General features: G+C 41.4%; 1 protein-coding gene across 2 annotated transcripts in view; it reads left to right on the forward strand.

Moving 5' to 3' along the window:
- LOC134210844 (uncharacterized) overlaps positions 1-14558 on the forward strand; it is a 202648-nt gene that overhangs the window by 179777 nt on the left and 8313 nt on the right. For both annotated transcript variants that reach the window (XM_062687194.1, XM_062687195.1), the window contains 2 exons: positions 7975-8279; positions 10357-10505. In XM_062687194.1, the coding sequence (XP_062543178.1) occupies positions 7975-8279; positions 10357-10505 (454 nt within the window). The remainder of the gene's footprint in view (positions 1-7974; positions 8280-10356; positions 10506-14558) is intronic.

Genomic DNA, 14558 nt, shown 5'->3' on the forward strand with positions numbered 1-14558 from the left:
AGAAGCACTGATTATAATAAGGACGCATTCTACGCGTATCAGGAACAGGAGTACGACAGTTGCCCAAGCCACGACGACAAACTCAACATAGGAGATTGGAATGCTCAGAATGGTCAGGAAGAAGAGTTCAGATCGACGCCAGGACCTATCGTGGCGCTTACATCGACTGTGACCATTATCTGGTGTCTGTCTCTGGTATTGTGTTAAACTGCGTCCGAAACGATTTGATCGACGAAGAGTGCAGACAGATTCAGGACGAGAAGGACCAAGGGCGTAGCCAGACGGGGGCAGGGGGATGCACTTTACAATCCAATCATATTCAGAAATAGGTGGTTGAAATTCAAAAGATTCCCAAAAACTTATTAGGGTATCCAGGATCCATAATACATATGAAAGTTCAAAACAACTCGAAACATTTCGGGGTCATAAATTCTCCTTAAAATCCTTCTAGAAGCTCCCCTGGGAACTTCTTAATTCCTCCGGGAAGTTATCCACAAATTCCTTTTGAAAATCGTTCGAAAATCCTTCTCATGTAATTGTAATTCCTTTTTATCTAGAAACCCCTCACTAAATTTTTTTTAGGGAATTCATGAGGAAATTCCTTGAAGATTTTTTACTTCTTTCTAAGTTTTACTTCTAGACATTTCTTCGGCTATTCTTCCAGCAAAATCTCCGGCATTTCTTCTGGAATGTATTCGAGAGTTCCTTCAAGAATACATACGGAATTTCCTCCCGAAATTCCACCAGAAGTTTCTTCAAAAATTTATGACAGAAATTCTCCGATTTCGCTCCATAATTTCACTTGTAAATCTATAAGAAATTCCTTCGGAAATTCTTCAAGGAACTTCTTCAGGCATTTCTCCAGGAGCTCTTCCTTTAATTCCTCCGGGATAAAACCGCCATAAACTTAATAGCGAAATCCTCTAGGATTTCATTCTAGAATTCTTTTCGCAATTACTTCAGAATATCCTTCAAGAATTCCTCTACAAATTTCTTTGAGAATTTCTCAAGGAGTTCGTCCAAGTATTTCCCCGGAAATTCTTCCAGGTATTTTCCGGGAATTCCTTCAGGTACTTCTCCTGGAATTCCCTCAGGAATTACTCCTGGAATTCTTTCCGGACTTCACTCGGAATATACTTCAGAATTTCATTCGGAAATTAATTTGAGAGTTCCTCCAGGACATCTTCCATTGAGTTCTTCCAAGAATTTCTTCAGAACAAACGCCCGGGAATGCATCCAGTAATTTCATCAGCAATTCATCTGGGAATACTTTCAGGATTTCATTTGGGAATTTCGGAATTAATTCCTCCTGGTATTTTATCCGGGAATTACTTCTGATATTTCTCCGGAAATTCCTTCAGGAACTTCTCCAAGAATTATTTCAGGACTTCCTTGTGGGAATTCCTCCGGAAGTGCTTGTGGGAGTACCTCCGGGAGCTCCTCCAGGAGTTTTACCAAGAGTTCCTCCGGGAATCCCTCCAGGAACTTCACAGGGAATTCCTGGATTCGAGGTGAGCCAGCCTTGGACTGAAAACTTCCCAAATAAAGATAATAATAATAATATTTGAGGTTATGGCTTTCAGTCTTTTCATGCTCAAAAACGGGTTTTACGTTTTTATCCGACGTTTCGGTTACATATATTGTACCTTTATCAAGGAGTTAACTAAGTCCGGTTTTATTGTTACATTGTCTTAGCATTTCCTTATAATGGATGTTTCTTCCGGAAATTACTCTGGGAACTCCTCTCTGAGGTGTATCTCCCGGAGGAGTTCCTGAAGGAACTTCGGGTAGAATGACTGGAGCAATTGTCGAAGGAATTCCTGGAGGAAGCTTGCATATTGCTTTTTTCTGCCTATTTGATAATAAATATTATTATAGAGCGGATTTGTGTAGAAATTCAAATATCATTATTGTCATTATTGTAACGCACAACGCGAACGTTTCATTGTGGGCATGAATGCGTCACGTTTATTAGCGTTGCATTCTAGTACAAAACGCTGACTTCAACGCCCAGCGCAACGCGCTATTGTGATCCAGCCTTTACTGTTGGTTGTGGATTTCGTTTCAAAGCTTTTGTAACTTAGAAGGAAATAGTGCCAAGCACTAATATTCATGTGTTTTCAAAAACCACTATAAAACTACGAATTAGAAGACCCAAAAAGTTGCACCCCCCCCTGCACGAAATCCTGGCTACGCCCATGAGAAGGACACATCGTGGGTGATCGCGCTGCGGCAAGGGCCCCGGCAGAATGTCAAACGCCACAGACGGGAACGAAGACAGTAGACCCGCCTCTTTCATACGAAAACGTCACCAGGAAGACGTGGAGTGGGAGTAGATCAGACAACAGTACCGTTATCAAGAAACACGCAAGTTATTTCAAAAGCTCAACTCATGCGCAAAGGTTTCGTGCCGAGCTGCAATGAGCAGGGATAAGAATGGGAGCATCTTGACGGATGAACGTGTGGTGATCAGAAAATAGCTGAGAGCATAGGGAATGAAGATCAAGGCATCAGAGGAGACAACTACGTCAGTGGACGATGGAAACCAATCAGCTCTACCTTAAGGATGTCATCCAACAGCTCGAAAACAATAAAGCAGCTGGTAAATGATGGTGTCATTAACGAGTTTGTTGGGAAGTTCATCAAATAAATCCTCAGGACGTTCATCTGGAAGCTCCTCCAGGAATTCCTACGAAAGTTCTTCCAGGAACTCCTCAGGTGGATCCTCCAGGAATTCCTCTGGAAGATCCTTCAGGAATTCCCCCAGAAGTTCCTACAGGAATTCTTCTGCAAGTTCCTGCAGGAAGTCGTCAGGAAGTTCCTACAGGAATTACTCCGAAAGTTCCTCCAGCAATTCCTCCAGAAGTTCCAGAAGAGAGGAATGCATACGAAAACTCCTCGGAAATTATATATATTTGAAATTCTCCCGCCAATTCATACAGAAATTCCTTTTGAAAGTCTTCTATTTTTTTCCTGGTACTTCCTCCCAAATGTCACTCTTGGAAATTATTCCACTAACTCTCCTGCTCCCTGAGTTCCTTACAATTTCAAAAAATTTCTCGGAAAATTATTTTGAAATTCCTTCAGGAATTCCTTAAGGTATACTGCAAAAAAGTCCTCCAGGAACTGCTTCGGTTTATTCCTCCAGACGGATTTCACGATGGATTTATTGTGAGAATATTCGAAGCAGTTCTTGAAAGCTATCATGGGACAAGTCCTTGAAGAAGTTTCTGAAGAAATTCGCAAAGGAATTTCTGGTTGAAATCCATATAAAAATTAAAGGGTGAATTCATGTGAGAATTTTCAGTGAAGTTTCTGACGAATTTCCCAATGGATTTCTTGGAGGAATGCCCGAAAAATTCGAAAGAGTTGCTGTAGAAATTTCTTGAGAAATTCGTAAATGAATTCCTTGTTTGAATTATTTTGGATAGTGACCTACGGGTTAAGGGCCATCAGGTGTTGTGGTAGAACCATACGCCAAATTTCAACCTACATGTTTTCTATTTTCTGGAATCCAAAACTAAATGTATTCGCGTTCTCAAGAGTACCCCATTCAAAACGGTAGCCACGCACAACTGTCATTTTTATTATTCCAGCTTTTCTGCGTCGTAATATGCGTGGAATAATAAAAATAGCAGTTATTCGTGGCTTGATTCTGAATGGAGTGCCTTCGTAAACGCATGGATGCGCTCGCTTTTGGATTCCGGGAGGCTTGACATTAGCGTAAATTTTGAAAATTGGCGTATACGTCTCTTTTTATTATTACGGTAGTATACGGCGAACTCTACAAAAAAGGCCGTGAATATCAGGTTCCAATTTACCATCTGATTGTCGATTTCAAGGTAGCATACGACAGTATAGACCACGTAGAGCTAGGAAAAATCATGGACGAGAATAACTTCCCGGGATGGTTGCCGAGATCAAAGCAACCATGGATTCGAATCCCACCAGGGACTACGACTGTACACGGGGATACTTTCGATCTCAACTCTCAACTCAATTGAGACTGCCTTGTTGTTTTTTTAGTCGGTTGCTCTGACGAGGTGGTACAAAATCATCCAAATATCATGTATCAAAACTTGATGTTTTTCTTTCCGTTCCATCCATTATTTATGTAAGAGAAGCGAAAGACTAATAGAGAGAAGTTTTTGCTAATGTAAATATGACTTTGAGATCGAAAATGACAGAAAGGTGAATCGTAATGCTTTAAATAAACAGTTTTAAACCTTTACAACCCTTGAGAATAATTAATATGGCGTTTTCAGTTTAATATAAATTTAGTTTTTACCTAAAACTGGAACTCAAACATTTTCGTATTTTGCTTAATATCACGTTTACAAACCTGCAACACGGCCAAACTAACAACATGCTGCCCTACGAAAAACGCGCCGCCACCAATCGAAGCAATCGATTGTCATTTTCAACCAATTAGCAACCGGTACGATTGTGACAGCAAATCTGTACGATTTTTACTGACTACTTGGCACATCCTATCCTAGCCTTCGATGTGGTCGAAGAATTTTTCTACCTTGAATCCTTGAATCCTATTATACTGTAGTTAATGGTGTTTTTGAAGACGAATGACAAAGCAAATAAAACGACTTTAGGATTTTTTTTTTATCAGTGATACGGAACCTGAGAATGTGGTTCTCGCTGAATCTAGCATGTGATGCTGCCACCGGAGAGCAATTATTTGACTAATTGCCCAATGCCTCTAAGGCTATCGTTACTCTTCTTTCAGTTCAAAAGTTGCGGAATAATGGCCCAACAGTGTGAAAGGTCATCCAAGAACTTCTGACATGTGATCCTCCGATATACCAGCTGAGAAGAATAATTCATGACATGACAACATGGAGTTAAAGCAAGTACCAAGACGGGGCAACACAGCTTGTTGATTATTCTATAAATGTCTCCGTTACGAGTGTTGATTTTCAGATCTTGACCGAATGGAGATAGCATAAAAAAAGAACTACTTGGCTCGTAAGTATAAACTAAAATGTAGTCACACAGTTTGTTAACATTGAAATAACTGCGTCCGTTGCGGGGTAATCTGCGAATATCAACTCTATGGAGTTCATCAATCACCTAGAGCCAATAGCAAAAAAAACCATTGCGAGAATATTTCAGGATGGAACTACATAGTTTGTTCATAATTCGATATCTGCCTCCGTTAGGTTGATATGAAGATCTTGTCTCTATGCAGTTCATAGACTACCAAAGACATAATACATGTCTGGCGTCCAAGCAAAATTTCTGTTTCTGGAACATCCAGTTCATGATTCATCTGCAAGAAAAAAACTCCGAAACCAATTTAGAATTTCCTTAAACAATTAGTTGAGACTTATTTCTACGCTCTTTGGGTATTAACAGGGTAAGCGTTAATTCTTACTTAGAGCGTGAAAAAGGGATAATTATTCCTAATTCTAAGCATAGAAAGAGAAACGTAAAGTTGTTTTTTTCCACACCATGTAGCTTCTTATCACCACGTCACGGTTTTTCTATTTGGAGTATCGAAACGTTCAACAAATTTAAAATTAAGGAGAAACAGAAAGAAGGTGCCGGCATTACACCCTACTCTGATGAATTTTCAGAACGCAGCTTTGCGTGGTTCCTGCAAGCGGTTTTTTGTACGATCGAAATAATGTTTAGAATCTATGTGAAATCGTTTGACCCTCTCAGGCCAAAATTTTTCTAAGCGGTGCTACCCAGTAAATTTAATGTATTCCATTTGTTTTCGTAAGTAATAATGGAGAATTGATAAAAATAATTTTTTAAATTTTTTAAAATTTTTTTTGTGATCCAAACCGTCCTTGAGTCCAAAACTTGTGACCTATAGCCGCGACGACACTAGCTTTTTCATCATTCCAAGCTTGGATATGTATTCTACCATATCCAGATCACATTCCTGAAGATCAAGGGATACGGTAAGATGGTTTTGGGATATCCTGGGTCATCCAAACTGTCCTTTAGTCCAGAACGTGCGATCTATAGCCACAGCAGTAGATTTTTCGTCACTCAACGCTCCAATATAGGTTCAACTGTAATAATTACACAGTGATGATCTTTATGATTTTCTGTATGGAAAAAAGCTACCCTCAACTGTCGATCGCAAGCTACGAACTCGGGAACAGTTTGGGTCACTCAGACTCAGCGATATTTTCTGATGAACAGGTTGAAACATATTTCGAAGTTTTGAGTGACAAGCTACACTACTTTGAAAACCCTAAAATTGTAGTTTCTGTGACAGAAAGAAAGATAGTTTGGATTACCTATTTAGAAAAAAGTGTTTTTCTGTCTTACAATGTCTTTTGGGCTTACAGGAGATGTAATGCACATTGTTGGATACATATCAAAACTTTGAGCAACGGAAAAAGCCTTCAAAGCAGCTGCAGTTCCGAAAAGTTTAGATGATGCAGAATATATTAAAACTATTTACGATGTATATTGATTGACCTTCCAGGAGCTGTAATGCACATGATTAAATACATTTAGAAATTTTGTGTGACGAAAGACCTATGTACCTTTACAGCTGTGGATTTCAAGTCTCGAAATCAAGAATAGTTTGGATGACCCAAAATATCTCAAAATTATCTCACGATATATGTTGACCTCTCAGGAGGTGTAATGGATATAATTGAATGTATATCGAAGCTTCGAGTACCAAAAAAAAGCTTCTTAGCAGCTGTAGATCTCAAGTCCCGAATTCAAGGATTGTTTGGACGGCCTAAGACGTCTAAGGAAGATTAAAATAGTGTATTGTATATCTCGGTAACTCAATAGTCTTATTTTGAAACAGTACAATCGGCTGCCAATATACCTAATGTTTTTTTTTCCTGACATCACCGTGTTCATATCGTTCTAGGTTTGTAGTAAGGAATTAATCGCTCATGCCTGATATTTTTCTCTGATAGGGTAGTTAAGTTCAAGCAATTTTGTTGAAGACAGTGATCACTTTTATCTGTCGAGGTTAACAGGGTTAAATATTGAAAAATCATAAAGCATATTTTTTATTTATGGTAAACGTTCAATAATTGTTTCCGGAATATTTTTGGGATACCAGCTCAAACTGAATAGATACTCATAGCCCCTATGTTCATCCTATCGAAAACAGAGGAATCAAAGGCCACTGTTGCTTTTAGTTTTGATTCTAGATATGAAATGAAATTGATATGAAATTGATGCCGTGAGATGGAACCTAAAGAACATCGAACCACTTAAACCAATTCTACTCACCTTGATATAAAGCAATGAAACACAAATTTCGTCGATTATTTTTGCTGACATGCGTGCTCCATGCTTTTTCAGAATTACCTCATTAGAATGATTTTTTTTCGATAATTTTCAGTTCATTACTGTTTTGACATGCTAACAAAAATCACAAAACTGCGAAATCAATCAAATTGCTTTTCATTGCCTTATTTATATATGAGCTATAAGATTAGAAACCGGAAGAGTAACCTTTGGTATCAAGATCGACTTTTGATTTGCCGTGATATTTTTACCATTTGCCATTCCGAATAGCTTGTAGTGCACTCTGACTTCAGTACCTCGGTCCCTTCTACCCAGTTCGAATTGTGCCCGGTGATCATCCTTGTCTTGGTAGCTCCTCGTGTGAGTCAGGAACTTAGAAACGATGGATGGCTGCATCATGGTCGGTCGTGTTTGTTATGCAAGCTTATGGCGAAACGGTGTCATGTCATTCGTGTGAACAAGCTGGCAAATAGTGAATTCGATTTTTTTTACTCCCCTCGACAAACTGTTTGAACACCTGTTGGGGTCGTTTGTTATTCTTTGTCTTCGGATCGAATGGATTGTCCTCAAAATTGATGGAATTATTCACTGTTTTGCTCCATCCCGAATGCCCGGAAGAGAAATAACACTTCGTCGTAATAAAAATCTACTTTTGCAACTCGTATCGAAGGATGAATTTTTAATTCTCGTTTTCTGTGCTCTGTTTGATTCTTTCCTTTGCAGGAGGCATATCGAAGGTGGGGTTGCACGATTTTACTGCCATACTTTGCGACGACGGAGGAAGTGGCCAACATGAGTAGTAGCAGTTGGGACAGCGGAAGCACCAGCGGTGGCAGTTCCCGGGGAAGCTCTGGCACCAGCAACATAAGTGTTAACAATAAAACCGGAACCGACGGTGATCGACGGCCGCCCCAGGGTAAACCAAACGCCACCTACCCGAGGGACGTGCGGAACAAGCAGACTGAACCAAAATTGAGCGATCCGAAGAAGCAGCAGCTAGTAAAAGATATATCAATCGGTGTGAAAAGGTGAGTAGGGCGAAGTTGGGACATTTTGGGAATTTGTCATGCTGTCATGATTGTTCATGGCCGGGGGGCCCAGGTGTGGGTATGTTTGAACGAGGAAAGAGAATCCACTGTAGACGTCTGATTATTTTAGGAATTTGTTAATTTATTTCAAATCACGCTCTACCATGATCAAATTAGATATACTCAATATGAGTCCATATCAGCTGGCGGTAACTATGGAAGACTTTTCGGAGAAAAAAGCCGAAATATCTAAAAACTAAAATGTGCGTAGCAGGGCAGGCAATCACTTACTATGCAAGAATTATGGAGAACCGAAATTTCTCTACCTTCCCATGGTAATGCCTCTCGTTATTAGTCAATTCACCATCAAAAAGTTAGTTTTATTCGATTTTATTAAATAATGCAAGTTAAGTATGAGACACCGACAATAGTCTCGATGTTAAGTCAGAATACGTATCCGTAAAGCTATAATCAAGTAGGTGCATTGCGTACAAAATTGCCAACTATTATTTGTAATTGTAATGACATTCCACTCAACAATCTATAAAAAATATTTTCGTTTTGCTAGAACAAGTTTGATTTTGAAATGAAAGCTTAGCCCATCTGCTTCGTTGTGCCAGAAAGGCAAAAGTAAGGCAGAAAAGTCTTGCACAATTTCCTCAGAGATTTACATCTACGTCCTATTGCTCGTTAAAAGACAGTCAGTCCCAGAGCAATTTGGACCATTGTTGCATATTGTTATCGTTTTCCAGACTCTAGCAAAATTACTCAAGGAGCTGGAAGCCTAATTGATTAGATGAATGGATGATGAAGCAGAGCATGTCTGTCCGTGTGAGTGCGTGGGTGTGTCGCAATGAACGCTTCATGATTGTCCTTATGCAACCCCATTCATAGTTGGATATGCTTGCCTGTTGGGTGCAGACGGACACACACACACAGTATCTGTATCCTACCGATAAATAATAGATCAGGGCAAATTAATAAGCACTCAAGACGGATCTCCTCCAAGACGAATCGGACCGAATCTGAGCTGGACTTGTAGACCTGCCAACAAACAATCGATCCAGTCCGCATCCCCTCGTGGTACCCTCTCGTCAGGTCCACAGTGCTGCTTTGTTGGTTCGACGACTGAACTAGACTGTACGAACCGGATTCCATATCGTTGTTTCTCCTACGAGAGCAAATTGTTTTTTCTCGCCAATTTCACATGAATGAATAAATTAGTGCGTTGGCCACAGCTGGATTGTCGTACAGAATCCGGCCATGGATGGTCGATAACATAAGTGGCATTGGAAGATGAGCAATAAACTTGATTTGCATCTAAAAACGCTCAAAGGGTACAGTAATGATCAATTTTCCATCCCTTGTTGAAAATGGGATACCGAACCAATAGACCAACCCGTCAGTAGCTCCTTTGCTATTGAACAGCACTGGAGCCAAATGGAGTGTTTATTGAGTGGTAGAGCTGGCTTTTTCAACGAATCAATTAGAAAAGAAAGGACGGACAGTAGCTTGTCAAGTTTCAATTCCGATGAGCATTGGGTGAAATCGCTTTCCTCCGTCGCAAAGGAGACGATAAAATATTCATCGGTTACGTTGTATATCGGATCGCTTTCAGCAGAATCCGTTCAGCTGCACTCTTCTTTTTCTGAAGAAGGCATGTTTCCGAGCAAATAAAGCAACGTGCAGCATTTGTTGATGCAAAACTGCGGATGAGATACACCACGGGCAGGGTTTTATGCACGTGGCAGAACAAGCAAGAACAACTTTCGCAATAAAGCTGAATAATGAGCTAGCGTACTTTTTACGGCGCCGAATTAAAATTTTCTTCTTCAGCTGCTGGGGACACACTATTAAGGCATATTATTGCCAAGAAGACGAGCCTTCAATGGCTTAAGTTTTACTTTTTTCCTGGTACCCATTACTAGACGTAATCGTGTCCATTCATCTCTTGGGTAAAGAACAATTGTGTGGGGAAATCTTTCACTTTTCACTATTTCAAATGAGTACCGGTCAAGCATTTCAATGTTCAATTGTAACCTCTAATGTTTCTTTCTCTCACCACAATTCATTGCAGCTCGCGCCGAAAAACGCAACGAGTACGAATACGACCGTGTCTAGATGTATGTCAAACCGTAGAGCAAAAGTGTCCGTATATGCTGCCGGGTGACCGGGCGCCAGCGTTACCCACTCAGTATGCTGGTGAACCAACGTTTCTCTGTCGAGGTAAGTAACAAAGGAATAATTAAATAAAACTTGTGCGATTGTGTTAGAATTTATAAAAAAAGAAACACTATACCGTCGTCGGAGTGACAATGGGTCAAATGGGGGTGAGAATGGGTCACTGTTTGAACTACTTAGAATGCTTGTAGAAGAGAATGAATGTATCTGAGGGCAAGAAGACTAAAATATAAAAGACCTTTTTGAACCATTATGCTCTACGATCTCCAGATTGTCGGTAAGAGCGATGACCCATTCTCACCCCGCAGACCCATTGTCACCCCCGATGGCGGTACTCTAAGACTGTTTTACCGACCTCAGCCACGTTTCGCCGAAAATATAAAATGGAATTTTTTTCGCCGAAGTTCTTTTGGTATTTTGGGGAAACTCCGGAAATGAGGTTTTACCGAGATCTTGCAAACGTGTAGGTACTAGTGTCACTGTAAAGTTTTCTGAATTGTCGGTAGGATTTTTTACCTAAATTCGTTGAAAGCATTTGTGAAGATCTCAGCTGTTAGATTGATGGCTCACAAGGGAAAATCTCTTGAATTTCTTTGAGAAATTCTTATGAATTAAATCTTCAAAATTTTCACAGGGAATCCTTCTGCTCTTCATCTTTTGAAACAGGTTTTTGATTGATTAGCACACAAAAGGCCAAGGTTTTTCGGAAGGTAAATTTCAAATTTAAAAAAATCATAGCTCAGTTCACTTGCAAACAATCAATTCTGAAATTTTCAGACAAGGTCCAAATTTTATTCTAGCTGCGATTCCACTTCGGATTATTACAGTTTGGGATGCATCGATAAAAACTTTATATTTTTAAATAAAACTTCTCTCAAACATTACCGAATAACAAAGACACTTTTTTGTTAAATAACTTGGCTGCGCATATAAATAGACAATTCGTTCTATCTATTTAGCTTACATCTAAACAGATAACACTGAATAAACAATTTGACACCACAATATATGGTTCGATGCAACATCTCTCCATCCTCCATTGCGCCCCACGCTCACCAACTCGGTTTGTATATGGTCAGCCCACCTCGCTCGCTGCCCTCCAAGTCTTTTTGTATTTGCTGGATTGGAAGCGAACAACACCTTTGCAAGATTGCTGTCCGACATTCTTGCAACATGCCCTGCCCATCATACTCTTCTGGCTTTAGATAGCTTCTGGATACTAGAGCTAGGCGAGCTGGTGGGTCATCCTTAGCCACTACCTTCACACCATCGTCATACTAACTTGATACTTGATGAACTACAGCTCTTCGATGAACCTACGCCGAATGGAGTATCCTTCTCCACTAGACTCGATCCTGGGCCAATCGCTTCCAGTCGCCCTGAACATTGAGCGCCCTCAGGTCCTCTTCAACTGCAGAAAGCCATCGTGTACGCGGCATTCCCCGAAGCCTGCGGCCTCTTCCGGTTTCTCTACTAAATATTATCTTCGCTTGACGTTCTTCCGGCATACGAACAACGTGACCAGCCCACCGTAGTCTGCCGTGTTGAATAAGCTTATTAATATCCAACCCTTTATACACCTGGTACAACCGTGATTTATGCGACGCCACCAGATACCGTTCTCCTGTTTACCACCGAGAATTGTCCGCAGCACCTTACCCTCAAACACTCCGAAAGCTCTCCGATCAGCCTCCTTTAACGTCCATATTTCATGGCCGTAAAAAGCCGCCGGAAGAATCAGAGTAGTATACAGCGCGAGTTTTGTTTTCATTTGCAGACTACGGGACTTAAGCTGGTTACGAAGTCCGTAATAAGCTCTATTTGCAGCTGCAATACGCCTTTTCACCTCGCGGGTAACATCATTATCGCATGTCACTAATGTTCCAAGATACTCAAATTCTTCTACCACCTCAAACTTTTCACCATCCAGCACCATTTCGCTACCACCACCACTAATGAACCCATGTCGATTGCCAGCGACCATGTACTTCGTTTTGCTGGTATTGATCGTGAGTCCAATCCTCGCTGCCTCCCTCTTAAAAGGCACAATAACCTCCTCTACCTCCTCCGCAAATCCCAGGAGCATAAGCGATCTTGTGCTACTGATACCGCTTCTTGGCACACCAGCTCTCCTAATCGCTCCCTCGAGCGCTATATTGAACAGTAGATTCGAGAGTGCATCACCCGGTATAATCCATCTAAGGTCACAAATGGCGTCGATATTTCATCCGCAACCCTTACACTTGATTTCGATCCGTCCAACGTTATACGAATCAGCCGTATCAGTTTCGCCGGAAAACCATGTTCAAGCATAATTTGCCATAACTCATTCTGTTTCACTGAATCGTACGCCACCTTGAAATCAATAAACAGATGATGTGCCAGGGCAGCAGGGACTATGTCCAAGGGCTTAACGATCCCTCCCCAGGCCATCTGCGAGTTGTGGTGCGTGCCTAGGATGTGGTGGGGTCTGACAGTGGGCCCTGTTAAACCTCTATAAAAAGCTGCATGTATCCGCAAGTAGGCTCCGCCAAAGCGACCGTGTGCCGCTTAAAGCGCACAAGCCCAAGTCCTGGTGTTAGGTGGGACGCTAAACAGCCCTGACACGACGGCCCTCCGACGAGACAGGAGGGTTGCGCAGGCCCAATAAGCCACCTTTGAAAACAACCATTACGAACGACATAGAAGATAATACGACTCTATACAGTCGGCAACGACCTAGGCAACGAATAAAGGATCACGATTGGAAGCTTGGAACATGGAACTGCAAGTCGCTAGGCTTCGCAGGTTACGACAGGAGCATCTACGATTAATTACATCCCCGCAACTTCGACGTTGTAGCGCTGCAGGAAATCTGCTGCACAGCACAAAAAGTGTGGAAAAACTGGCATCAAGCGGCTACCTTCTACCAAAGCTGTGGCACCACCAACGAGCTGGGACCGGCTTCATAGTGCTGGGCAAGATGCGCCAACGCGTGATTGGGTGGCAGCCAATCAACGCAAGGATGTGCAATTTATTTATTTATCATCAGACTAAGGCCGGAGTGGCCTGTGCTGCACATAAAAGACTTCTCCATTCAGCTCGGTCCATGGCTGCACTTCACCAACCACGCAGTCTGCGGAGGGTCCGCAAGTCGTCCTCCACCTGATCGATCCACCTTGCCCGCTGTGCACCTCGCCTTCTTGTTCCCGTCGGATCGTTGTCGAGAGCCATTTTCACCGGATTACTGTCCGACATTCTGGCTAAGTGCCCGGTCCACCGCAGTCTTCCGATTTTCGCGGTATGAACGATGGATGGTTCTCCCAACAGCTGATGCAACTCGTGGTTCATTCGCCTCCTCCACGTACCGTACGCCATCTGCACCCCACCATAGATGGTACGCAGCAATTTCCTTTCGAAAATTCCCAGTGCGCGTTGGTCCTTCACGAGCATCGTCCAGGTCTCGTGTCCGTAGAGAACAGCCGGTCTAATAAGCGTTTTGTAAATAGTCAGTTTGATACGGGGGCGAACTCTATTCGATCGGAGCTTTTTTCGGAGCCCAAAGTACGTACGATTTCCTGCCATAATGCGTCTCCGAATTTCTCTGCTGGTATCGTTATCGGCGGTCACCAGTGAGCCCAAGTACACGAATTCGTCAACCACCTCGATTTCGTCACTACCGATAGAAATTCGTGGTGGGTGGCTTACATTGGCCTCTCTTGAGCCTCTTCCTATCATGTACTTCGTCTTCAACGTATTGGACTAGTCCAATCCGTTTAGCTTCGCTTTTCAGTCTGATGTAGGCTTCCTCCATCCTCTCAAAGTTACGTGCCATGCATGATCAGGGTTACCACTACTTTTTGGGAAAAGTCTGGCATGCTACAAATTAAAAATCTGGCAAAATCTGTTTTTTTAATAATAATTTATATTTTTTTGTAATTTAAGAGATTTTAACTAAAAATGTGATCTTATACTAATTATTTTTTACCAATATTTGAAAATTCTGTTCTGACCCTCTTTTTGCTTTTGCTCTATGCTTATAATTTTTTTTCTCAAAAAAAATATATTTTTCCCCCTAATATATTCGTTTAAACAATTCGATATTTGTAAAAATAAGAT

Source organism: Armigeres subalbatus, chromosome 2, assembly GCF_024139115.2.
Source record: "Armigeres subalbatus isolate Guangzhou_Male chromosome 2, GZ_Asu_2, whole genome shotgun sequence".
In the NCBI taxonomy this organism is placed as follows: domain Eukaryota; kingdom Metazoa; phylum Arthropoda; class Insecta; order Diptera; family Culicidae; genus Armigeres; species Armigeres subalbatus.